Genomic DNA, 24558 nt, shown 5'->3' with positions numbered 1-24558 from the left:
GGCGGAGGCGGGATCATGCGGTGACGACTCGGGTAGTGCCACCCCTGGGTGGTGCCTCTGTCTCCCCCTAGAGCTGCTAGAAGGCCGGCGTTGGTCGGCTTTTCCTCTTTGCAGGCGTTGGAATAAGCAGTAGTTTGGCTTTTCTTCACGAGTCTATACGTGGTGCTGTTCCCCACACTAGGGGACCGCCGAGCTAAATGAAAGTATGCAAACTTACAGGTCTTGAGTGACTTCAATGCTGGGGTCGCAGAGAGTGTTTGTAGAGACTAAACCCCTATGAATGCTGGAAGATCTGAAGCTGTGCTCTTCCACTGAGGAAAAAGTTTATCTGTTATCAGGAATCCTTGATTTTTTTTTTATTCCCCTGTAGTGTTACAGATGTCTTCTGTGACTCCTTTTCACTTGCATCATCAGAGTCTGAACTGCATATTAGTTGTGTGCTTGCCAGGGTGTGGAGTAAGGCAGTAAGTGCCTTTGCTAAGGATAAATTCTAGTGAAAATTTCATTAACAGTTTTATCCACACGGACAATCCAAAGTATTGCCCAAGCATATGTCTGACTTGTATTGCATCTGTCAATGACCTGTAGTGACAGGACAAAAGGCAATGGTTTTAAGCTGCTAGAGGGTAGTTTTAGGTTGGAGCTAAGGAATAAATTCTTTACTGTGAGGGTGGTGAGACAATGGAACAAGTTGCCCAAGGAAGTTGTGGGTGCCCGATCACTGAAAGCATTCAATGTCAGATTGGATGGGGCTTTGAGCAAACCGATCTAGTGAAAGATGGCCCTTCCTGTGGCAGAATTGGACTAGATGTTCTTTTAAAGGTCCCTTCCAACGCAGATGATTTGATGAATGAGTTTTCTTTGTGCTAGCTTAGTCAAAAATTATTTTCTTTGTGCTTAGTACCAACTACTGTGGTCCTGCTTCCCTTGCTAAGATTATTTTCTATGTTTTTTTTCCACAGAGAAAATCATGGAAGGAAGAACATCATCTTCAAGTCATGTCAGTGTGTTTTTACAATTTGCAATAATTTACTTGGAGGCTGTGGGTATCCTGGGGTGTTCTGATGTATTTGTGCAACCAGTTTCATTCTCCAGTGGTCTAGCCTTTGCTTTGTTGGAGCGCTCTTACCTGAGAAACAGTATATTCCAGTAGCAGTCAGTGATAACGTCTTCTGATGAACAATCATTAATACATGATAGGCTTAACATTTGATTGCATGTAAACAACATGCATATCTTCAAGGATATTTTAAGACCTAAACTAACACCTGTAAGATTGAGTAATGCTTAAGTAGAGCAGGTGCATAACTGTATAATATTTAATTATCTGCAGAGATCAGAGGCTACTTATGCTAGTGTTTATTTTTTCTGAAATATCCTTATTAGTAGTCATTTCTAGCAATGGAAGCACTGGTGAAAACAAACTGTAGGCACAGCAACTGGTTTGATTGGGTAAGGTCTGGACTGTTTAATGTTTTAGGAATAAGCTGTTTCCAGCACCTTGTTTATGAACTTTCTCTGACCTCAAGGTGGGAACCTTCAGGAAAAATCCTACTGGAGTCTTAAGTGTGTCTACACATGTATATGTTAAGTTAGTCATTTTCTGTTAGGGAAAGGTTGTGGCAGCTGCATGCGTTGCACTTACCATAGATACAGACATCTGTTGGTTACATCTTGACTTCATGATTGTTCCATAAGTTAAATGTGGGCACTGGAAACCAAATCTTCTTAATAAACACAAGCATTGGGAAGATACTGTATGGTGAGGAGAAAATTTTGCTGTTGCCTGTATCTTGTGCTTTTTACCTCTTTCTGTCTGTCCATCTAATCTCTTTCTGTTTTCTGAGTCTGACCTTCTCTCTTTCTATGTTACGTTATTACGGAAGTTATCTGAACCTCTGAACTTCGAATAGAATGTGTTAAAATTTTAGATAAATATGTGTTCTTAGGAAGCTCATAGCAGAAACGACTACTCAGGCAGCTGGTGGAGTTCTGAAGTAAGAAACTTGTACCTGGCCGTTAAAGTGTAGATCAGAACAATGTATTCTGACTGATAAAGTGTGCTTATAGGCCACTTCTCAAAAAAAAAAAAATCAATCTAATTGCAAATGTTCTTGAGTAAGAAAATTTATATTTCAGTCTTTAAATGCTTAAATGGGAAGGGAGGTGCTTGTATGAGAAGTGTTGTCTGTGCGTAATGTTTGCACCCTTTATAATTGGAGGTTTGTGTTATTCAAGGCATAACTGTTATTACAGCGTTTGACCAGCAAAAGCAGTTTGATGTACTGTATAGAAATTCAGGTGTAATTACTAAAAAAAAAAAAATCTTTATTCCAAAGTGTGAAGAATGAATAAGAGCTCTCACAATTCAAAGTGAAGAAATGAAGGATTATCTCATTATGGTACAATATACTTCAGTTGTGGTGTGTCTGAAGAACTGCCTGCAGAGCTAGTAAACACAGTTTTGGTGTTAATAATCAAGTTGTTAATGTTGCTGTTCTAGAGTTCTTGCTTGTAATTTCATGTTACAAGGTAGGTTATCTGGTGACGTGCAAATCAAGTTCATAATACACTTGGCAGTGGCCATCATGGAGTAACTTCAGCTTTTTCCTATCTGAGATAGACTTAGTTGTCTGAAAGATGTAAAAATTGCATCTGCTCTCTGATAAGTTCTAATCTAGTTGCATTTGCAGTGTAAAGATATCTGGAGAATACCAAGTGTCTCAGGATACATGGAGAAATGGCAAGGCTTCTATTTTTATTCTTTCAGTCAATTTATTTTAACTGGTTTAATTAACTAACAGGAAATGTCACTCTCTTTCCTTGTCTGATTGAACTGGTAGGAATTTAGTTTGACCATTTTTGTTTTGAATTTCAATGAGTGAACATAATTTCCTACATATTTTTTTCCTAAATTGGCAAATTTCTACGAATTACTAATTGCTTTATCTTTCAATAATTACTTTCCAAACACTGGTTCCATTTTTATGAAGGCTGGCAATGACAACAGCTGATGCTATTTTGAGTACATTATAGTATATTGATGCTAAGTTATCATACCAGAATGCTTGTATTATTCTAAGATGTAATTGCTCTTCATCCTGAACTGTTTTTTGAGAGCGTGTGAACCCAGTGTGACATTCATCGTGGCATTCAGCTATTTTATTTTCTCTTTAATATTCTCTAAACTGATGTGATTAAACTACAACGTAAACAAATCAGAGGAAGCTAAGAAAATTGTGTTGGTGGATTGGTTTTCACCTTTTGGGCACATGTTTGAAGTTGTGGTAAAGTTAATGAACTGTCTGAAAAAAGCTCTTCCTCTTTCAAACTAGTTAAAACTAGCTCCTCGTGTGGTATGATACTTGATTTAGGATCAAGCATCAAGGAGGAAAGCATTTAAATTGAAGTCACAGTTCAGTGCTTCCCTCACAACTTTGTTATTTTACCTGACAGCTGAAAAAAATTTGTACGTGGCAGTTTGTCAGCTCACAGCACCAGTGGATAATTTAGTGTGATCATCTGTGTAACATCATCTGTTTTCAGTTTCGTATACCAAAGAAGAAAACAAACACCAGGTCAGAGGATGTCCAAGTTCAGTCCCCTTTGTCAAGGCTCCCAGGCTCCCACCATTGGGACCACCCTTTAAAAGAGGTAAAGAGAAGTTCTTCAGAATGTAAAGTGCATAGAAGAATGTTATATGGGATTTTGGTTCTCTTTTGGAGGCTGAATTTTTTCTCAGTACAGAGTGCTGCCTTGGCCAGTGTTTGACCCAGACTGTCTTGGAAAGAGACAAGCGTGTAGATCTGAAAGCTGCCTGCAAGCACACAGTTACAGAAATGGAAGTCTTAGTGCTGTATTGCCAGCCTAAATCATTAAAAAGCAGAACTGTTTTTCAGCTGTAGCTTGAAATTGTCTTGATAGTCATGAATTTAAAAGCAAATATTATTTTATTTATTTATTTTAGTTAATTCTTTTCTGATCCCTGAACTTCTAGGTTGTATTCAGGTCACTTAACAAACTTCTTGTTATGATATGGTAATGATTTTTACACTGAGTTTTCAATTAGTTATCATTTGTATCCGAGAGCTTTAACTGTAGGAGAACATATTAATTACTGCATGCCTTTTGTCAGAATTTTAGGTGCTAATACAGAGATAACTGATTTCAGCATGAAGACCGAAAGACTGTAAAAGTACTTATATGGCATTTATCACAAATGACTGTCTTAATCATCTCAGTCATATATAGAAGCAAATATTAGCTTCTATAAATCTTTCCCAAATTCAGTAAGCATTTTTAAAATGCCAAGTTTTGGAAAGATGTTTTGCTACTCTTGACTCCTTTACCTCAGCATTGAGGGTTTGTTAATATTTTTAGCGCTTTCAGAATTGTGGGACTGGACAAGCAGGTTTACCCACAAAGGAGTTAAAAACCTAGTGAGAGAAGTCAGGAATTTTTTTGACTTACAGTAGTGCTGATATTCTGACCCAGGTCTCCTGGTAGGCCTGGTTATTTGAGCATGTTGCAATGCAAACTGACTGTGTGGTTGTGTTGTATGCTGTTAATACTTCAAATGAGCAGAGCATCCAATTACAGTCAGCTTTTGAAGTTGGAAGTAATGTCTCCTGTGGTTACAGGTAGCAACCTCTTAGGTGGAGCGAGGCAGCGCTTACATGGAATTTTTCCTGTCGTTCTCTCTACCGCTAGAAAAAAATTTCTCTTTTCCCTTGTTATTTCCTGTATATTGTATAATTTTCCTTTTCTTACCTGTATCTGTGTATTTCAGACTTTTCTGTGTGGTAGAGGGCTTTTGTGTGCTTTATCACTGACTAGTCTTTATATCCTATTTTAAAACAAAAAATTGCTCATGAGGTATCATAATTAAAAGAGATATTACTGTTCTATCCATACAAAGGTCTGTCCTAGTTGTATTAAGTGTTTCCAGAGTTGGTCCATGTTGCTTGTGAAATTTTGTGCAGCTTTCAGTGTTTTTGGCATATAGGTCTCTAACACGTGTGAAGACTGGTGCTGTGAGATAAGCTAGGTGATGCTTGAAGGTGGAAGGAGAGAGCACCTTTAAGGGAGTTTTGCCTTTAAGGCAGTTTCTTGCTGCCAACCATTTCAATAATGAGGGTACTTTCCATTAGAGTTGGCCCCTATGGAAGGGAAAAGACTGATACGGGATGTGTCCTTCAGACTTTATTACAGTATGTCAAATATATGTGGGTATGAATTTTTCAGATGCCCTTTCACCCCACGCTTAAACAGTAATGGAGATAAGTTTGCTTTCAGCCTGACTGGCATATTTTTCAAACATCTGTTTATTGACTTTTACATTAAGAAAGTGAGAGATTAGGAGGAGGTAATGGCAGAGGGAGGTAGAATTGAAGAAGTAACTACAGGTTTTGGTGGAGCTTCAGTTAATTTGAGAATGTAAGTGCGTTCTGGTAAAGAGAGTTTGGAAAAAAATTAAGTCTTGTAGTTGTGAGTTGTGCCACCCAAGTACCAACCCTTCAAATTCCTTTTCCTTCCCAGAATTTTGTATCTTTGAGTGAAATATAATTTAGTTAAATGCATGGACTTAAAGAAGGTAGAGGTTATCTTGTGTATTTATGGTTGTGTAAAACAGGCCTAATATATAAGTCTCCATTTGGGATAGCCCTTTAAATAGGGAAATAATTGAATTGCCCCGTATTGTCAAATTTCTTCAGGGAAAAAAAGTTCCATTCAATATCAGGTGGTACTGAGGGTGCTGTGTGTCAAGCACATTTAGTCTTTGCAAAATTTTTGTATATACTGCTTGTAGCTCTGCTTTATTTGATCAATTACATTGTTTCAGTGTCTGGTATTGTATCCTTTTTCTAGTGTAATATCCATTATGACATATATATGTTGGAACCTGTCAATTTTACTTGTTCTGTTTCAGTGGAAATTAAGTGCCAACAACGGAAGGCCTTCCAGAAAAATCAAAAGGCAAAAGGACAGTGACAGACACAGCTGTAATGATGAAGAATCGATTGGGTAGGAAGTAATCTCAAAATTAGTTCTCTGTTTGTATATTTAGCATTTCATAATCTTTCTCAAAGATGGGTATCCCTGGTCTCTAATTATTTGTGTCTTGCAGAGATGTTTTTCAAGCTGTTAGGTAGCCCGCCTTCAGAGAATCACTTTTCAGTGATTTAATAGCACCCATAACTTTTTCTTCGCTTTAATGCAACATAAGACTGCAACATCAGAATGGGAGTGCAGTACTTACTAGAGGAATTACTGCTTGTTGACCTGCTTGGAATCCTGAAAGGTGTTCTTTACTCTCTTAAGTGTAAATTACCATTCTAGCCCTAGATAGTTTAGATATTTAAGAGGTTTTCCAGATGGTCTTTTGCTCGTCACTTTTTACTCTGTAGTCCACAGTCGTTAACCTGACTTTATCAGCTCTTCAAAACAAAATAAACCATCAAGAAATACGATGATTAGTAAGAGAAGGCAGTAAAAAAACTAGAGGTTTCACCTCTGTGTTACAATCAAGTTAGCATTCTAAGTGGGTAAACAAGACTGCTGATGTGCCATTACTTTATGCTTTGTTGCCAAGAGCAAATATCTTGCTTTCTTTGAGCTTATGGCATATTATTTAAAATCATCTTATGTGAAGCTGTCAGCTACATTGTTGTTTATCCAAGAAAATTTTGAGGCTGTAAGTACTGCAGCTGACAAATTGAGATGAAAATTTAGAATTAGGTTCATTAACAGCAGCTAGGAAGCATAACGACCTCATGATTAAATTAATTATCTTAATGAAGCAATTGTTATTCCACAAATCATTCAAATCTAAACAAATGAGAGTATGCATTCTCTGCTGTATGGTCAAGTTAAGTTCCAGTGAGAAAATACGCAGGTAGTGAAAATGCTTAGTGACAGCAAGCTGATTTTGACACTGCTAAATTTAGTGGTTTTGTGAGCTGTGAGTAGCCTGGTCTTTGTGTCCAGAATGCTTCAAACCGTTTCAGGGAAGTAGATTGTGAATTTTTCGTACCTTCTCAGAGACATAGATGTCAGTTTGCATGTAGTTACCTCAAAATGCTTCTCAGTAACTTTGAGGGAGTAGCTCACAGGGTCAATCTAGCAGAATGTAAAAGCTATGTTAACTGCAGTTTCCCGAGTTTTAATTATTCTGTGAAATGTTTGATGTCTGATACCAACCACTGAAAGTTTTTCAGCAAACTTTGAACTGATCTTTCAACATTGAGGAGCTTTAAAAAAAAAAAAGTTACATTTGGATGTTACATATGTTAATTTTGATATGTGAAAGACTTTAAAGTAGCATTTGTGGGTGTACCATAATTTTTACCAAAATTCTTACAAGTATATTAATGAGAAATGACTTAGACTAAAGAGACAGTAAATATTCAGATATTAAACCCGTGCATTTTTCACTTTCCATGGCCGCCCTGACACCCCCCCCCCGCCCCCGGCATGTGTGTGTCTAGAGACTGGCTGGAGGTTCTATGTAATAAATAAACAATCTACTGCCTGGAGTAAAGCTCGTTCTGAGTATTCCATTTGGGTACCACACTGGTAACACACTGCCCTCATTGCATAGTAAGTAGAAAGAGCAAACAGGTTCTAAAGAGGTGGTGTTTCTTGAGCAAAAGTTTGAGAGCTGACAAAACTCAGAAGAGGAGAGAGTAAAGTGGCATGCTGAGAATCTTTGTAATGTGAAAGTTTCTCTGTTCCTCCTTCTCAACGAGGAATATTTCATTTGCATTGAAAAGCAGGAAATAAATCTTAATGAGGAACCCCTGTTAGCTCCTGATGTTTTAAAACAAGTTGTCTTTGTTGGTAGGAGCTAATCTCAAATATTTAGGGAGTTGTGTTTCATCTAATGTGTTGCCTGAGCACTGCTATTGGCACTTAATTTTAGTCAGAAAGGACAAAGTGGATGTATTAGCACAAACCCACCTTCACTTGTGTTTTTAACTGAAGTTCTGATTTACCAGATTTGGTAGTTGATTGCTTCTATCAGTCCTACTGTGATGTGAGACCATGGGGGCTGAAAGCAGCAATCACAGCTGCTCTCACTTGAACACCTCTGCTCATGGCCTTGTGACAGGTCACTGTCACGTGATTCATTTGTGATCCCAGATAGGGCTTGGGACAGGTTGTTTCCCTAGTCCTTTTCATATGCTAGAGGTCTTTTACAAGTTCCCATGATTGTGTTGAAAAACAGATTAGGACTGTGATGAAATATGAATAGTTTGATTTTATTAGCGTAATTGCAGAAAGTTTGGTGTGGTATTCACGTAATTGGTCAACTAATGTTTTGTATTGCACTTAACGAAAGTTTTATTGTCAGGGAAGTGGATAACAGTATTTCAAGGATAGCTATCACCACCTAGAAATAAAGGTTACTGCAGCTGTATTACACTTACTTCAGCTATATTACTTGGGCACTACACCAAGAGGGAAATAGAGGGGAAATCAAAACAAACTGACAATAAAAAAAAAAGAAGCAAAGTAGGACACTTCTGAAATTCAAGCTTGTCATCCTGGTCTGTCAAGTTTTCTTTAGGGGAAGGGTAGGAGGAGTACTTAAGATGTGTGTGATTCAGCTCAGTGTTTTAAATGTTAATTGAAATACATGTCACAGCTGCATTAAGTACTGACCCTGTAGCAGTCAGGGGTTTGTGGCAGTCATTTACGTACTGGTTCCCTTTGCCCTGACGAGAGTACTTTGGCAGTAATAATTTCCTGATCCAGCAAAGCAAGGTGGTTAGTAGGATGAAAGGTCAGGGTCTTGACATAGGAGGAGGACATACAGAGGCTTTCTTCTCAGTAGGGTGTAGTCAGTGAATGTGGCAACCAGAGTTTCACATTAGTGGTGGCGTGTCACGTTATTCCTTCACGCTCTGAAAGGCCAAGGACCTCCTGAGTTGTGCATGTGCTACAGAAGCTCACATAGCTGAATACACACCAAGTCTATCAGTGACTTTATTCTTTAAACCCAGGACAGATGTTCAGCTTTTATGAGACCTGACAGGGTGACCCTTGCATGGTATGTGGCATCCCACTGTCAAAATACTTACTTCCCAAACCTTGGGTTTGCTAGTAGAAGAATATAGATGTGAAGATGTAGTGGTGTAGACAATTAATAATTTATTCAAAAAGGAGGCAGTAGTGTCCAGGTCTCACTTTGATTGCTTTCTAATGCAAATTTGAACAAATTTGAGCCAGTGGTTATAACAGTAGTGTGTACACAAATAGAGTCGTTGAGAGAGTCTGGATCTAGCAGCTTAGACTATAGGGTGAAATAGAGGTCAAACAGTTTCCCCAAAGACGTACAAACAGTTAATAGCTTTGGGTCCCTGTGCTTTGTAAGGTAGGATAAACTTTTTTTTTCCTGTGAAAAACAGTATGAAACTTATTAGGAGCACCTAACAACATTTTCATAATATATATATTTTTTGGTCTGTTCTATCCTTGAATGTGTAAGTATGTTTCCATTATGTTTGCTTGTGTATTTTTCTCTGTTTCATGGAGGTAGATAAGAGGGGCTGTGGTAGGTGCTTGCTTTAGAAACAAAAATAATCACCTTTGGTTTTCCTTCACCAAGATGCCTCCAGTCTTACTGTTGTGCAGGTTACTTGCTGGATTTGCATGGTGGGACTTGCTTTTAATGCATACTTTGCTTGCTCTTTTTCTGCTTGACACTGACTCTTCATCTTTTGAAATGTCTTTTGCATGACTTGCGCACTTTATTCTGTGGACAGTATAGCAGATAATTTGGGGATCTGTGTTCAGTCATCATTTACAGATGTACAGGCTGGCTTAAGTGTAGATGTTTTTCCTGAGTCTATTTTACTCCCAGTGTTACTGAACTACCCTCCATGTATTTACTTTCTAAGTTTTTCAGTAGTTAAAGCATATTTTTAAATGAAACTCCAATGTCTGGATGCTTAGAGCATAGAACAAACCTTTTTAAGGTTTACAGTAAGCACATGTTCAGACTCTGTAATACATTCTTAAAGAGTAGTTCTTTGCATTAGTAGTCATAGAGTGTGTACTGGTCTAGGTAAAAGAACAAATGTATATGTGTCTTTTCCTGATTCTGCCTAAAACATTCTGTGGCACTTCTGTGGTTTAGGTCGGTCTTCTAATGAGACTGTCTTTGTATGCATGACTTCTCATTGCCTTCCTAGAGTCAGTACCTTAATTCAGAAACCTTGGATTGTTTTTCCAATAGCTAATTAGGACTAAACCCTTACATAAGGCTTTCTCCTCTGTCCCTTTTCTTGGCATCAGAATGCCTTAATTAAGGGATGTTTTTTTTCACCTCATAGCTTTTTTTTGTTATGTGAAACAAAGCTTTTGGTCTTTAGCATTCTAGTTTTTCTTTGGGAAACTTCAAAGAGAAGCCCAAAGAGTGGAGGAAACTGCCTTCACTTGAGCTTAAGTTGCTTGGCTTTGAATGGGAACCAATTAAGTTTATTGTCCATTGTCTAGATAGTGGTCTCTAAGGTGTGTGTGCAAGACCACCCATTTGGGTGCGGGAAGGAAATTTTTTTTGTACAATTAATAAAGTAGTTTCATTTTCATCTTTATTGTATTCTTTTTAAAATTTCTATTTCCATTTTATAAGGTACATAATTAGTACGTTATTACATCTCTATAAATTATAATTAAATCAACATGTATGTGCTTAAAATACTTTTACTGATGGGGTACTGATAAAAGAAAATTGGAGAACACTGGTCTAGGAAACGCATTGCATACACATTATGGCATTCACTGTAAGATGGACCAGTGTTCATACCTCATGCAGATTCTCTATGGTGTGCATAGGAACCTTAATATCTCTTCAGTGAGGGATCATGTGTCTTGTTAACATGGTAGGTAATGTGGGAAAAGAAATCTCAGCATGCAGCTACTGAAAGAGCAGCATACAAGGATTACATGAAATGTGTTCCCCAAGTTCAGTGTATTTCGCTACCATGGCAATTCTGGATCTTATGTTTTTTTAGGTTCAACCATATTTGCCCTTCAGCAGTTTTCATGCAATATCTATATTTGTTTACCACTAGGTACCATGTAACCATGCTGTAGAGCTGAATGAATGTCAGTGGGACAAGTATAATTTCCTAAAAGCTGCTTGTTCAGTTGTCAGCCTACTGAGGAATAGCAGCCATTTGCTTAAGAAATGTCACCATAGTATGCATGTAACAGCTGTGGGAGTGAAATGCTTTCTGTAGCTATAAAAGAAGGATTCCTGCTCCACAATGTGAACAATGTAATTTGTTGCACAAGACATGCAACAGAAAAAACAATTTTTGCCTCAGTAATCTTTTAAGACCAAAAAATGAGCCTGAACTTTAGTATCCTTTTAGGACCAGCTCTGAGAAAACAAGTCCAATTCTCATCTGTTTGAAAATAAAGTAAATCCTGACAAATCATTTATGATAAATAGTGCTCATCAGCCTATAAGGAAACTGTCCAAAGTACTGGCCATGCTGCAGAATTAATTCTTCACGTGAACACTTCAGTACTAATCTAGCAGAATCAGCGAAGTATATAGATACTTGTGTAAAGAAATGCAGTAGGTAGTTTTTACTAGCTTTGTAATTCGTAATTATATGTCAGTTCTCTAGTAAGGTTGAATAGAAATCAGCTGGTGCTTCAAAACTGAGAGATCGTACTAGCTTAGTTTTATTTTTTTGCCCCTGGCAAGATCGTAATAGAATTTGTGATATGGGAACCAATAATATTCATGGTTCTAAAACAGATGCCACAATATGAGTTTTCATATCCTGCAAATGCTCAACTGTAGACTTTCAGAATAGTTTGTAAGGCCATAGTGACACCATTTCCAACATTTTGCAATAAAAAGATGCACCAAAATTTCCATGCTTCTGTGCTGGAAGTTTACCTCTTCAGAAGCACATTAGTCATTGATGCCAGAAGAAGAAACCTTGAACAGCTGTCTTGATCAAGACATGTGTTTGTGATTCCTCTTCTCCAAAGGGAACTGCTTTGTAAATTGTCAAGGAAGTGAACTTAATTCTACTGAAGTTAAAAGGTATGATGCAGAGACAGTAAACTCTTAGAAAAGCCTTGTTGAATTCATGTGACTTAAGTTCTCAGCACCCTGTTGTTCATTTATTATTGTATGTATGGCAGGCAACCCAAAGTTATCTTGACGAATGTCCTGGCGACGAGAATAGGAAGAAAATACCCACAGGTGCAACCTAAAACTGGTGCTAATTTTTCTGATGCTGGCAAGCTGCATTCAGATCAACCACCCTCATCATCTACTGCCAGCCTAAAGATCTGGCAAATTTTAAACCCTACTCTCCAAAGCCTTTTTCTGTCTAAAAGGTATGTTGTCTTCAACTCACATCATTAAACAGAATAATTTTCCTTGCAGCTGTTTTTTTATGAGAAATTATTCTTTATTGTACCACAGCTGTCTTGTTCATGATCTATATTCTGATGTCATCTGACTTCATTGAATTCCCTTGTACTTGGTTCCTTTTGATAATCATTGAGAGAGATGGTACCAGGCACTCTGTAGTGGGTTTTCTGACCAGACAGCTTCTAGATGGTCCTGTACCAACAAGACCAATAAATGCTGATTCAGCCACTGGAGTCTCAAAGTGTTTGTTTTTTGTTCTTGTGAAAAGCATACACTTGCATTGAACTCTCTTTTCTCAGAGAAGATGTGAAGATCAAGGTTTATTTTCACTATTACTATTTCAGTCTACTCCTGAAAATAGAACTGGCTTAAAGGGCTAGAAGAAAAGCATATCAAGTCCGTATCTTCTCCCCCATCAGTGGACAATTGCAGATACTTAGGGAAGAGTATGGCTAGAGAGAATGCTTTTTTCAGGGTTTTCTCTTTGAGTTTCTGATGGTAAATGGTTTAGGGACTTCCTTTATTGGAGGTTACATCCAGACTACAGTGTTTTTGTGTATTAGACTTTTCCTCTCAACAGTATCCTCATTGCTTATCATCTGTGTACCTCTGCAACATCTTGTCTGTAAGGTAGTCTCCTGATTAAAAGCAAATTTACATCTCAGTGCAAAAGGAGATCTGAGTGTTCCCCAGACATCACACAGTCTGTGTTGGAGTGTGCTTTGTGGATGAGCATGGGCAACAGGAGAATTATGCAGTCAATACCCAAAAGACCGTGTTGTTTGTAAGAAGTTCAAAAAAGGCCATGACATTGCATCCTAAACCAAAATAATTTGCAATGGAAGCAGTAGAATTAAAATCTCAGTTTGAGAAACTAAGTGGATAAATCAAGGGCTATACAACAAGCTGACTGCAGTGGTGTTGTATGAAATAAGTTGCACCGTTCTTACTTATGTGCTCAAATGGGCAGTTGCATTTTCGTATTTCTGATTAGCTTATTTTTGATGCTTTTCTCTTCTAACACTTGCAGATGTTTTCTGAGCCTTGCTGTTGCTATTCTGTAGAATGCCAGCTGGAAGTTGAGGAGGGGAATAAAATGTAATGCTGCTTTTTTATGTGTGTGCTGCTTTTCTACCTGTTGACTAAATGCTTGAAAAATTAATTCTGTTTCACTGGAGGCTTCTTGTTTACAGAAAAATCAAGATAGTTTTCTCCATAGTTTGGAGAAGTGTTGTGTACAGATAGTGCATGAAAGCTATTTAGAGATAAACGTTTACCAGTTTTTCAACAATACTTAGATGATGCATTAGAGGCAATGCAGTGTGAATTGGATCTGGCTGAGGTGAGATTGTATGGCTAGCATTTAATACCTGGTCTCTTGTTGCTTTCTTCTGTTTATGTGCTTACCTTGGTTTTTAAGTTCCTTAGTGGGATTTTGTTTTATCTCTAAGGGACTGAAGGTAATTACACTTGATGGTTATTGAGCCTTTAAGATATGGGAATTTAACAAGAAGTTTTTTTTCTTCAGATTTCAGTGCAGTATTTATGATTTACTGTTATATATGGCAGGCAACCCAAAGTTATCTTGACGAATGTCCTGAGGACGAAAATTGGAAGAAAATACGTAGACAGCCACATAATAATTGATGCAAATTTATCTGATGCTGACATATTACGATCAGGTCAACTACCCTCATCATCTGTTGCCAGCCTACAGACATGCCAAATATTAAGCTCTCCTCATGAAAGTTCTTTTCTGTCTGAAAGGTATGTTACTCACTACTGATTTTGCGAGTCTTCTTGAAATGACATAACTTTACAATAGAAAAGAATTTCCCTGAAACGATTTTTGTAATACTCTTGTCTTGAAGCAGGAGATCTAATTTCTGGAGTGCAAACTAACATGCTGCTGCAATAAGCCGTTTTAACATTGCATCTATTCTGATTTGTGGTACCTGATGTTAATAGGCTATTTCTCTTTCATAGAGGGAATTTCCATTTGTAGTAGATCAGTGTTTTGATTTGTGAAGATGGCCAAGTAATTCAAACACGCTCAAATTGATTTTTGTGTCCAGAGCAAAAACCTTGCTTTCCTGTTGCTGTTAATGTGTTGTAGCATGATTTCAAGTAGCTTCTTTTGTACAACTCTCTGTGGTAGTTCATTTCTTTCCACATTAATTCACCAGTGGTCTCGATCCCAACAGACTGCCATTGTTTAAGGACTGTATATGTGTCTTCGCATTGCTTAACATCTACTTTTCCTCTTTTCTTCCTATGTTTAGGTTGACTGGGCATCACAGTAATGCTTGGCATGTAGAACTAGCAGAAATCAGATATTAGAATTATGTGACTTTTTTTTCTAAGATGGAAGTTGAATTCAGAGTAAGCTGTTTCCTCTTGTCTTTTATGATCACCTCTTTGCTCAATGGCAAAGTATCCATAGGAACAGATAGCAAGAAATTTGGGGGATGAAAATAGAAAAAGGACATAAGAGGAGAACAATTTGTGAGGGCAGGAATAATCAATAGTTCTGGGGTTAAAGAAATATTAAAAATTATTGAGAAAAAGAAGTCATTCCTCATTCTGATATATAAGCATCTTAGAGAATGTAAATCAGTAAGAATTCCTTTCTCTTTTTCTGTTGGAATCCCTATTAAATTAATAGGGATCAAACAACAAAGCTACAATTTAAATGAGGGATTTAGATCAGTGTATTAGACTGACTCATTTTAGAAGGATTACATTTGTTGCTAAATGGTTTTCCATAACTGTAGTCTGACTAAAAGTATGGGGAATGTCTGGATTGTTGGGGGTGTTTTGTTTTACTACCAAATCTTTAAAATTTTTTCAGTTGGTTTTGTTTTGGATGATGGGAGGTAGTAGGTTCTTGTGTGTAACTCTCTAAATCTGAGGAAACATCTTGCATATTATTTTCAAGCTCCTATCTGGAGGGCAGCTATTGAGTTTTGTGTTAAGCATAAGAATGCTTTGAACTAGTAATTTTTTTAGTAGTTGATGTACTCAGCTTGCTTTAGATTTGGAATGGTCCATTGTTTCAGGAATTAATATTCCATTCCTGTGATAGGCTTTTCTAATATATTAAGTAAAAGGCTTGTTATTGGCACGAACCAACATTAAGAGGATTTTCCACCCCTCCCCGGTGACCAGCATGCTAATGCAAATTGATAGACATCACATGGGAAATGGAGAATTTAGGAATTATTTCAACAAAGGCGTGATTTGATCCTGGTTACCTCTCTGTATCTAAGATCTGTGCGTAAGGTATGCTTGGAACTGATTCTCTCTTCAGAGAGGGAGAGGTCTTTTCGGAGGAGATGCTTCCCCCTTATAATGGTTATGCATATGCTCATATAGAAATCCTTCTGTGTCATCAGAGTAGCTAGAATGCATGCTCTGTTTTATTGAAAATTGTTCCAGTTTTGTACTATGGAAATTTCAGATTAAGTCCAAGAATTGTATGTCATCAGAACGGGGTGGTAGTAAGTAAGTTAACCTTTCTCTGTCAGCCAGAACTTGCTGTGAATGTCTTTCTTTTGGTATTACAGAGCTGGTGGATTTTGCATTGCTTGTTCACTGCAACCCGGTGTGTAATGCATTTGTTTAAGTCAGCACTGACCTATCAGTAACTAACGAATTTGAGGTAGTCTTTGAATATAAAGAAACTTAAAGATTTAAAATGTGTGTCCTACTCATTTCTCATGAGTGTTGAGAACACTTTAGTATATACTGCTGTAGCTTCTTAGGTTATGCATTTATCTCTTAAGAGGTGTGTTTTAAACTGAGTTATCAGCAAAGATTTGAAGTGAAGATAAAATGTGCAGAATTTGTATATAGACTAAATATGTCCAGATAAGTCTTATTAGCTGAAGCATTACTGCTGAAATGTTTCCTATTGTTGAAATGCGTGAATCGTGATGCAAAGAAGCACTTAATGGTTTTGTATAGCCTTTTAAGGCGATCAAATCTATGTAGCTGTTATGTGTACACATATTTCAGTTGAGAGAGAGACATGGGTTCCACAAGGAAGTTTTCTGTAGTGATATTACTCCAGAACTACAGCTGCCTGATCTTTGAAACTCCATCTTGTTCAATACACAGAATAAATAGTAGTGCCTACCAAACACTTTTTCTGTATATGGTCCAGTACATGATTCTTTGTGAATGGAAAGGTGATCAGTAATGTCTTTACAGTGCTTATATGCTGTTCATGAGTGTAGTATCAGAGCAGTCTGGAAATCTCTATTTGACTTCACAGTATTCCCAAAGAACGATGATACTCTAATTTACAGGTATGGCACTGAAGAATAGACCTCTGTTCAGAAAGTGTCCCAGCAGTTTTGGTGTCTAGAGATGTCAAGAATGTTTGATGATGTTCTTTGAGTCCGTGCTTAGCTATCAGTGGTTTCAGACATTGTGATGATCACATAGCTCTTGTCAAATAGGAGTCTGCAACATTGAGTTAGGCACACTCTAAAACAATGAACACAAAATCCGTTTGTGTTAAGTGAGGTGATGAAAGGAAGAGTGGAGCAGGTTTTCCAGAGGAGCATTAGATTGCCTTATCTATGAAATATTATTTATGTTCTTTCTTATTTTCCACTTCTCACAGAAAATGAAGCAGAGGTCATGAAGGTTAGTTTCTTTTCTGAAGATTTATCAGGGTTATGAGATAAGTCTTGGGTACTGAATGTAGTTAAGTTAATGTGAGAAAATATCACATGAATATATAACTAAATGTTATTGTAATGTGTACACTAGAAACACAAATATGGTTGTATAGACTTCTGTCAGCTGTAACTAGCCTCCAGAGAAATTGAGAGTACATTTACAAGATAAGACCTCAAATGTTATACTTTTCAGTCTTATCAGTACCTCCTGAATACACGCTCTTAAAAAAGCTAATAAAATGTAACCCCTCCCCTCAACTGATTACTTTCTTGCATGTTCTTCAGTTTAGAGTGAAACTACAACATCAACTGAACACCCATAGGTTGCTTAGTTTCTTGTACTGTAATTCTTTTCTGTTTCTTCCTCATTCATTTCCTGTCCCCTCCACCTCCTTTGGAGTTACTGTTTCAGGCCCTTTTCAGCAGAAATTTGTATTTTGAATCTTTTCTCATTGCAGGAACTTACTCTGTGGATTCTATTAATTCTAATCTAAATTAAAAATCTATGTCACCTCATTCCCACCACATGCATGACAAAGGCAAGGATACGCTCAACTGACTATTGCTTTCTTTTTTGTTGTTACGTGTTCTTGTTGCAGTCATGGTTTACAGCAAAATAATATTTCAGTGTCTGGTGTCAAGCATGTCAGATTTTCATACTTCCTGCCTTTTAGAAACATCCATTTCCTTAATTATGTTAGAGTATCTGCATATTTCTACAATTAGGACTGAATTAGTTTGTTTTGTTTGCCAAGCTCCACATGATTACAAGAGAGACAGAAGTTTGTGATCTAACCACCTCATTTCTGTTGGGATTTTTACTCAGTATTCTTTAAAAATTAAAGATAAGTCATAGTTAATATTCTTTACAGGTCTGAGCATTGCCTGAGAAAGACGGACAGTGACCTGTTTAAATTGACCAAGGCTTCTAAGGAACCAGAAAAAAATAATGTCTTCACTTTTGGAAGACGGAAGCTGCAGAAGAAAGGTTTGTAGTGAGCAATAATCCGGCATTTACATATGAATTTTGGAGAGCGTTAGGAAAATTTCTTTTTTTAGTCTAGTATTATGAGATATAAAATATCTCACATGGTATATGTGTTTCCTTAAAATGCAGTTTTATACAGATATGGTAAAATACATCAAATAGCTGTTTTTAAATAGGAATAAAGCTAAGGTGAATCAGATCTGTGGAAGAAAAAGGAAACTGAGGGAAGCCTCACTGCACTGTTATAATCTTGATTTTATAAAAAGTCTTTTATACTCAAGAATGTCATAGGTTAAGAATGCTCAAACGAGTTTGTTTGCTAAAATGTTTATGCTATACGATTATATTTTTAATTACTCCTGAAAAATTGAGCTCTGTGCTGAGGCTGCAGGGAGAATGTACTATCTTTTTTGATACTAGTTAGTAATATTTGCAGATCACAACAGGAAATGGAGAATGTTGCATCCAGCAGAAGCTAAAAGACAGGCTGTGAAGTGTTAATTCTTGGAAGGGAGCTATGAATTTGGTTATACCCTTATCTTAATTGTGCAATGATAATCTTCCCTTAATTATTTTAGGGAATATAGTTTGGCAGCCACATGCAATGAAAAAAGGAAAGAACTATTGTGGAAGGTATCTGTTTCCATGCACTTTATCTAAGGCATAACAGATTTGAAAAAATAGATTTTTAAGGATAACCCATTAAAACACTTTTTTTTTCTGACACAGAAAACAAGAACTATGATGAACTGGAAAAGAGGAGCAGAAACATGAACAGCACTACTTTTAGTCAGAAAGAATCAGGCTTTTCTCATTCTGAGAAAAGGAAAAGAAGATCTAGTGGATATATTTCTGATGATTGTAATGCACACATTCCAGAAAAATCACTTCTACTGTCAGTAAGTTGAACCTATTTTAATGTGCGTTTGTGTACGTGCATGCACACACACTGCAGTAGCAGCAACATCAGAAATAAAATACGAGGATATCCCTAGTAAGTAGTTCAGTGTTGCATCAAGAAGAGTGAGTATATATGTACTTCTGTCCATAACATCAGAATATGTTTGTTGTAGCAGAAAAATTGTGAGAGATGAATGACAAATGTTCCTTTCTGAAAGCAACATAGAGTAAAACAATTTTGGAAGTAAGGCTACTTAAGTGAAGCTTCTTTCTGCTGTGGTTTAAGCCCACCCAGCCAGGAAGAAAGCAACCACGCAGCCGCTCACTCCTACCCTCCTCTGATGGGATGATGAGGAGACAATACAACAGAAAGCTCAAAGGTCAAGACAAGGGACAGGAAGGGCTCATTCTCCAGTTACGGTTTTGGGCAAAAGACAGACTCACTTGGGGAAACAAAATCAATTAATTTAACCAAAACCACCACCAAGTCACCAACTGAATAAGAGCAGAATCTTAACACCTTTCACTCACCCCCTCCCTTCTTCCTGGGCCCAGCTCTGCTACCCTAGTGGTGCAGGGGGTAGGGAATGGGGGTGTTGTCAGTTGCAGTCTTTCATGTTGTTTCTGTTGCTCCTTCCCTCTCAGGGGAAAAACACATCACAGTCCTCCCCTCCTATGGGAGACAGTCCTCCGTGAACTTCCCCCACCAGCATCAGTCCCTTCTGTGGGCTGTGGTCCTCACAGCAATGGACTGATCCAGTGCAGGCTTCCCTCAGAGTCACAGACTTCTTTGGGAGCGGTCCCCTGCTCCATTGTGGGGTTCTCCATGGACCACAGGTGGATTCTGCCCCATTATTAGTATCTAAGGGCTGCAGGGGTTCATTCTGCTGTCTTACCATGGGCTGAAGGGGAATGGCTTCTCTGGCATGACTCACCCCCACTTTCCTCACTGACCCCAGTATCCACATGGTTGTCTCTCCTGTGTCCTGCTCCTTTCCAAAGCAAAAGAGCTCACAAAACAAAGGATCTCTCCCAACAGGTTATGCCCTCTTAAATATGTTACCAAAGAGCTGCTGATTGGTTTGGCCTTGGCCAGAGGCAGGTCTGACTTGGAGCCAGGAGAGCTTCTTGAAGCTTCTTACAGGAGACACACCAATAGCCCCTCTTCTCCTACCAAAATCCCACCAGACACAAACCCAACACACTTTCACAGGTGTTATAGAACTAATGAGGGACAAAAACTACAAAGTATACCAGGAGTTTTTGAAATCTTGCAGATGTCATATCTTCCTCCCTCCTCCTCAGTCTGTTGTACCTTTCCCTCAAGTTTTATTCTTATCTGTCAGTAAGATTTGGAAAAAAAAATACCAAGCTGATTTATATTCAAGCTTTTGAATACAATAAACCTGTCTTTGTAACCTTCTGATTAAAACTGCACAGAAGCAGGTAGTTGCTGAGTCCTGTTCACCCAGTTGACTGAGGCTTGACCAAGAAATTACCCTGACTTGGGTTCTAAATGCAGCTGCATTAAGCTATGATTATTTTTGTCTAGCACATAGCTAAGTCTCAGTGATTGTCAATCTGAACCATCATAAAAGTGTTAAGAAGTAAACTTCTATCCTGTCTCTGATTCCTGTTTTCTAGAAAGAGCGAAAATTGAGTTCAACTCAGTCTCCAAGCTGGAGAACACCCTGTGAGGATGGACAAGGTCGCAGATCTAATACAATTCTGGTGCCAGATTGTGTGGTACAGCCATTAGAGAGAGACTGTAAAGATGCTTCCACCCACAACCACTTAAGGCCCGCTCACAGCTGCACAGAGGAACCTGCCTCAGAGCTTCTTCCCAGAAAATTGTCAGAGAAACAGCTTTCTGCCACCAGTGAGGATGTGATTTCACCACAAGTTAGTACCATCAGGAGATTAAAGGCGGACACGTCACAGTACCTAAGCAAGCTGCGTAACAGAATCTGCAGGGGTAATCGGCAACTTGTTTCAGCTGACCCAAGTATGTACTGTATCTGTGCTTAGGAACTGGGAGAGCATGCATGACTGACTAACTGAAACATGCAGAATGAAAGATTGAAGACAGAGATCCTGTTTTTTGTAATGCATTATGCAAGTTAGAGAACAGCAGCTTTTGCTGGTGTCCTCTGCTGATGTGTAGAGGGTCTTATACTTGAGAAACAGGATAGACAGCAGGATTTTTCAAATTCCAGTCCTTACTTTGCAGCTGATTTTGTGGCTGTGGAAAATGAAGCTTGTACTTCTTAATGATGCTTGAACTGAGAAAAAATATTCTTTGAAGCAGCTGTGTTGTGGCTGATTTCCTTTAATAGTCAAATAACTTTGAGGATCTTGGGTAAAAAGTGTTAATAAACATACAAAGCGTACACGTGTTGCCTACATTTCATGCATGCAGGCCTTGACTTGTTTGGGCAATGTACTTTGATACAACGTAGTGCAAGAGAGAAGTCTTTGCTCATCTGAAATCCTCAGTGAATGAAAGTCTGTACACGATAGTCGTCATTGATAGTCTGTACATGTATACATATACTCAAATCTGTGTCTTGTAGTATATGTATACTACTTTTTTCCTCTTTAGTTGTCCTTTCCAGTGATGATGAAAATGAAGATGATTCTGAACCAAAATGCACAGAACTGCTGCAGGATAATATCACTGATAATAAAGAACCAGAGCAACAGTCTGACTTCTATTTCTTAGCAGAACAATTGGAAGACAAGATGGAGAGTCAAACAGAGCAGGTATTCCAGTTTTTGGCCTGTATATTGTTATGCTAACTCTTTAATTTATTTCTCCAGCATTTATTTTTTCTTGTATGTTAGAACAAAAGTGAAATGCTTAGAGCGGATAGGATGAGTCCTAGCAACAAGGAATACCTGCAGTACTTTATTTCACAGATAGAATTCTGGACAGTCTTCAGAGAAGCTTGAGTGTTTTTGCAATGTACAATGTATTTCACATTTTGAAAATAAATATTTGGAAATGTTTAATATTACAAAACAGGGGCGGTCGAAGTGCAACCTGAGCTGGAGGTAGACATGATGAAAAGCCTGTGAGAAGTTTTTCCTCACAAAATGTTTTATATTGATTGTAGTTCAAGTCAGTAGTGCTTTCTTGTCATCCAGTATTCTGTTATAATTCAGTGCATTGAGAAGTTCAAGGATCTTTGTTGACAGCAGACAGAGGTAAAGTTCCTTTTCTTGTGTCGCTAGCCGTATAATTTGAATGCATAAAGTTTCTTGCCCTATTTTGGACTTGATTAGTCTTGTGCTGCTTGCTTTGACCTGAACTGGGGTTTTCTTTCTAATCAAGTCAGAAATAGCCATTGCTGCTGCTTCTCACGGATGCATCATTTTGATCATAAACATTGAATTGGATCCTATACCTTTGGTATCAAACGAAGAGTATTTTTTGTTGCTCTGTCGTTCGAGTTTTTAGTTGGCTCTAGATTAGTAAAGAGCAAAGGTTATGTCTTGGCAATGGGAACTTCAGAGGTAGAACAAGATACTATTAAGCCCTTAAGGACATTGTCAGTAATGACTGTAATAACATTTACAGCTTTTTAATACGGAATTTTTATGTGGAAGTTGGCTTTGGTTGTAAATTCTTACAAACATGAAGAGGAAATTTCTAAAGTTACAGGAGGGAAGTATCTCGTTTAAAGCCCTGTAGTAAATGTACTTTTTTCCCCAGTTTTTAACAGAGTCAATTGAAGATAAATGTCCTATCAGCTTACCTTCTGAAAGCACACCTGGAAAACAAATGAAGCCAATATTGGATGTTGAATTTGATAGACTATACATTGGAAAATGTAAATGGTTATCAACAGGTCATGCTAAGGTAAGTTTTTCTATTATGGCAATATTTTGAGAATGTTTAAAATTCAAATTTTGGTTAAGCAAAGCTAATAGTACTTAGTGTGGAAGCACTAAATTTTGGTTATTGTTGCATCAGATTGCTTTGGCTAAACAATGGAACGTGTAGTTCATTGCCTTGTGTGTTTGGATTGTTGTCAGTAGAAAAGCTAACTGGGATTTGCTGTGGCCTTGGTTTTCAGATGTAAAGGTTCCGTTTAAATGCTGTGCTGTAACAGAGATCGTGCTAAGAAAGCTTTTAATGACTTCTAAGGGAAAATAATGGCCATGTTAATGTCACTTGAAATAAATGCCAATTAGTTTTCTCAGAAATAGCAGAGATATTAGAATAAAGTAACCCACGTTGATCAGAGTTCTCTTATCTACTATGTGCTAATCTTACTCTTTAAACAGATTATTGCTGCATAAAAACAACACTAAAAGCATTAGCACAGAAGCAACATACTACTCCCAGGGTGTAGAAATATGAGTAAAGCTGCGCTTGAGATGGAATACCAGCTGCAGGAGTTTCAAGAGGCCTTTGATCAGGCTCATTATTTATATTGCAGTTCAAAAAGAAATGAACATACATATCTCTTTTTGCTTTACAGTAAGACATTTTGAAATCTTGGATTGCAATAACAATTTCAACTTTTCACCAAACAGCAGTTTTGCACAGCAGTTCTTATGCAGCAATGAAAACATTCCATGGGTGTTTCCTTAATTGATATGCCAAAATCATTTGAGGAAATGAGTTGAAATACTTTCAGAATCAATGCTTTTAGGTGGAAAGTGAAAATTTTCTATGGAAAAAACAACTTGATGCTTACTGTGGTAAAGTAAGAGAAACCTTTCAATGTATGTGGCAGCCTTCTGCCAAAGTGACAATAAAGCATTCTTTATTTAGCCAAGTCTTTTTAACATAGCAGCAGTGTAAGTGGAAACTTCAAAGGCCTTTAATTCAAAGGATAATGTAAATAGTAAAGTAACACCACAGGATTGCACCGCTTATGTAGTGTCCTTCATTCAAATGGTGCAGCTGACAGTCTTTAGCATGGGGTGCTTGAGATCCTTTTTTCCCAAGAATTCATCATCTTTTTTAATTCTTAAGGAGCCTGTAGGCAGCTTCGCAGAGTGTTTCTCAGTGCTTAGCACCTCTGAAAGCATCTTTGCTGTCATTTAGATTCTGCAGTATGTGTTTAGGAGTGTTTTAGGTGAAGTAGGCAATAGTATGTCTTCAACTAGGTGTATGGGTCTTGGCAGTGCTAGATTACCAGTTGAGCTCAATTATCTTAATGATCTTTTCTAATCTAAATGATTCTCTGATACTATTTTCAGTTTATTTGGCTATAAGCAAAGAAAGATGTGCAGATAATTAAAAATTCTTACTTTGCTTTAATCAATTTGTTAAAAGCAGATTAACTTAAATTTTTTTAATCTTATTTCAGTTTACAACCAAGTATATTATGATCCCATTTCAGGGTAAGAATATTTTTTTGTCTTTAGCCTTCTCTTATACTATTTTAATGCCATACTTCAAAGATATAGTTATATTTCTATTATGAATAATTTATAACCTCATTTGCTTTCACAAATAAATTAAGTAGTTTTAAAATATCTTTTTTTTAGTAAATAAAAGTCTTGGTGTCTGTAGTGTAAGCATTAATAATTCAGTAGCTTCTTACACTTTTAAGGTGAAC

General features: G+C 37.5%; 1 protein-coding gene across 1 annotated transcript in view; it reads left to right on the top strand.

Moving 5' to 3' along the window:
- Positions 1–970: 970 nt before the first annotated feature.
- Positions 971–24558, top strand: part of SENP7 (SUMO1/sentrin specific peptidase 7) — a 43761-nt gene continuing 20173 nt past the window's right edge. Inside the window, exons 1-11 of the mRNA XM_010143197.1 lie at positions 971–1006; positions 3547–3654; positions 5930–6024; positions 12172–12369; positions 13976–14173; positions 17967–18082; positions 18812–18981; positions 20627–20987; positions 21585–21745; positions 22698–22844; positions 24307–24340. Of these exons, the coding sequence (XP_010141499.1) occupies positions 971–1006; positions 3547–3654; positions 5930–6024; positions 12172–12369; positions 13976–14173; positions 17967–18082; positions 18812–18981; positions 20627–20987; positions 21585–21745; positions 22698–22844; positions 24307–24340 (1624 nt within the window). The remainder of the gene's footprint in view (positions 1007–3546; positions 3655–5929; positions 6025–12171; positions 12370–13975; positions 14174–17966; positions 18083–18811; positions 18982–20626; positions 20988–21584; positions 21746–22697; positions 22845–24306; positions 24341–24558) is intronic.

Source organism: Buceros rhinoceros, unplaced genomic scaffold (genome assembly GCF_000710305.1).
Source record: "Buceros rhinoceros silvestris isolate BGI_N320 unplaced genomic scaffold, ASM71030v1 scaffold9209, whole genome shotgun sequence".
In the NCBI taxonomy this organism is placed as follows: domain Eukaryota; kingdom Metazoa; phylum Chordata; class Aves; order Bucerotiformes; family Bucerotidae; genus Buceros; species Buceros rhinoceros.
The sequence above is the reverse complement of the archived record's forward strand: the minus strand, read 5'-3'. Positions and strand labels throughout refer to the sequence as shown.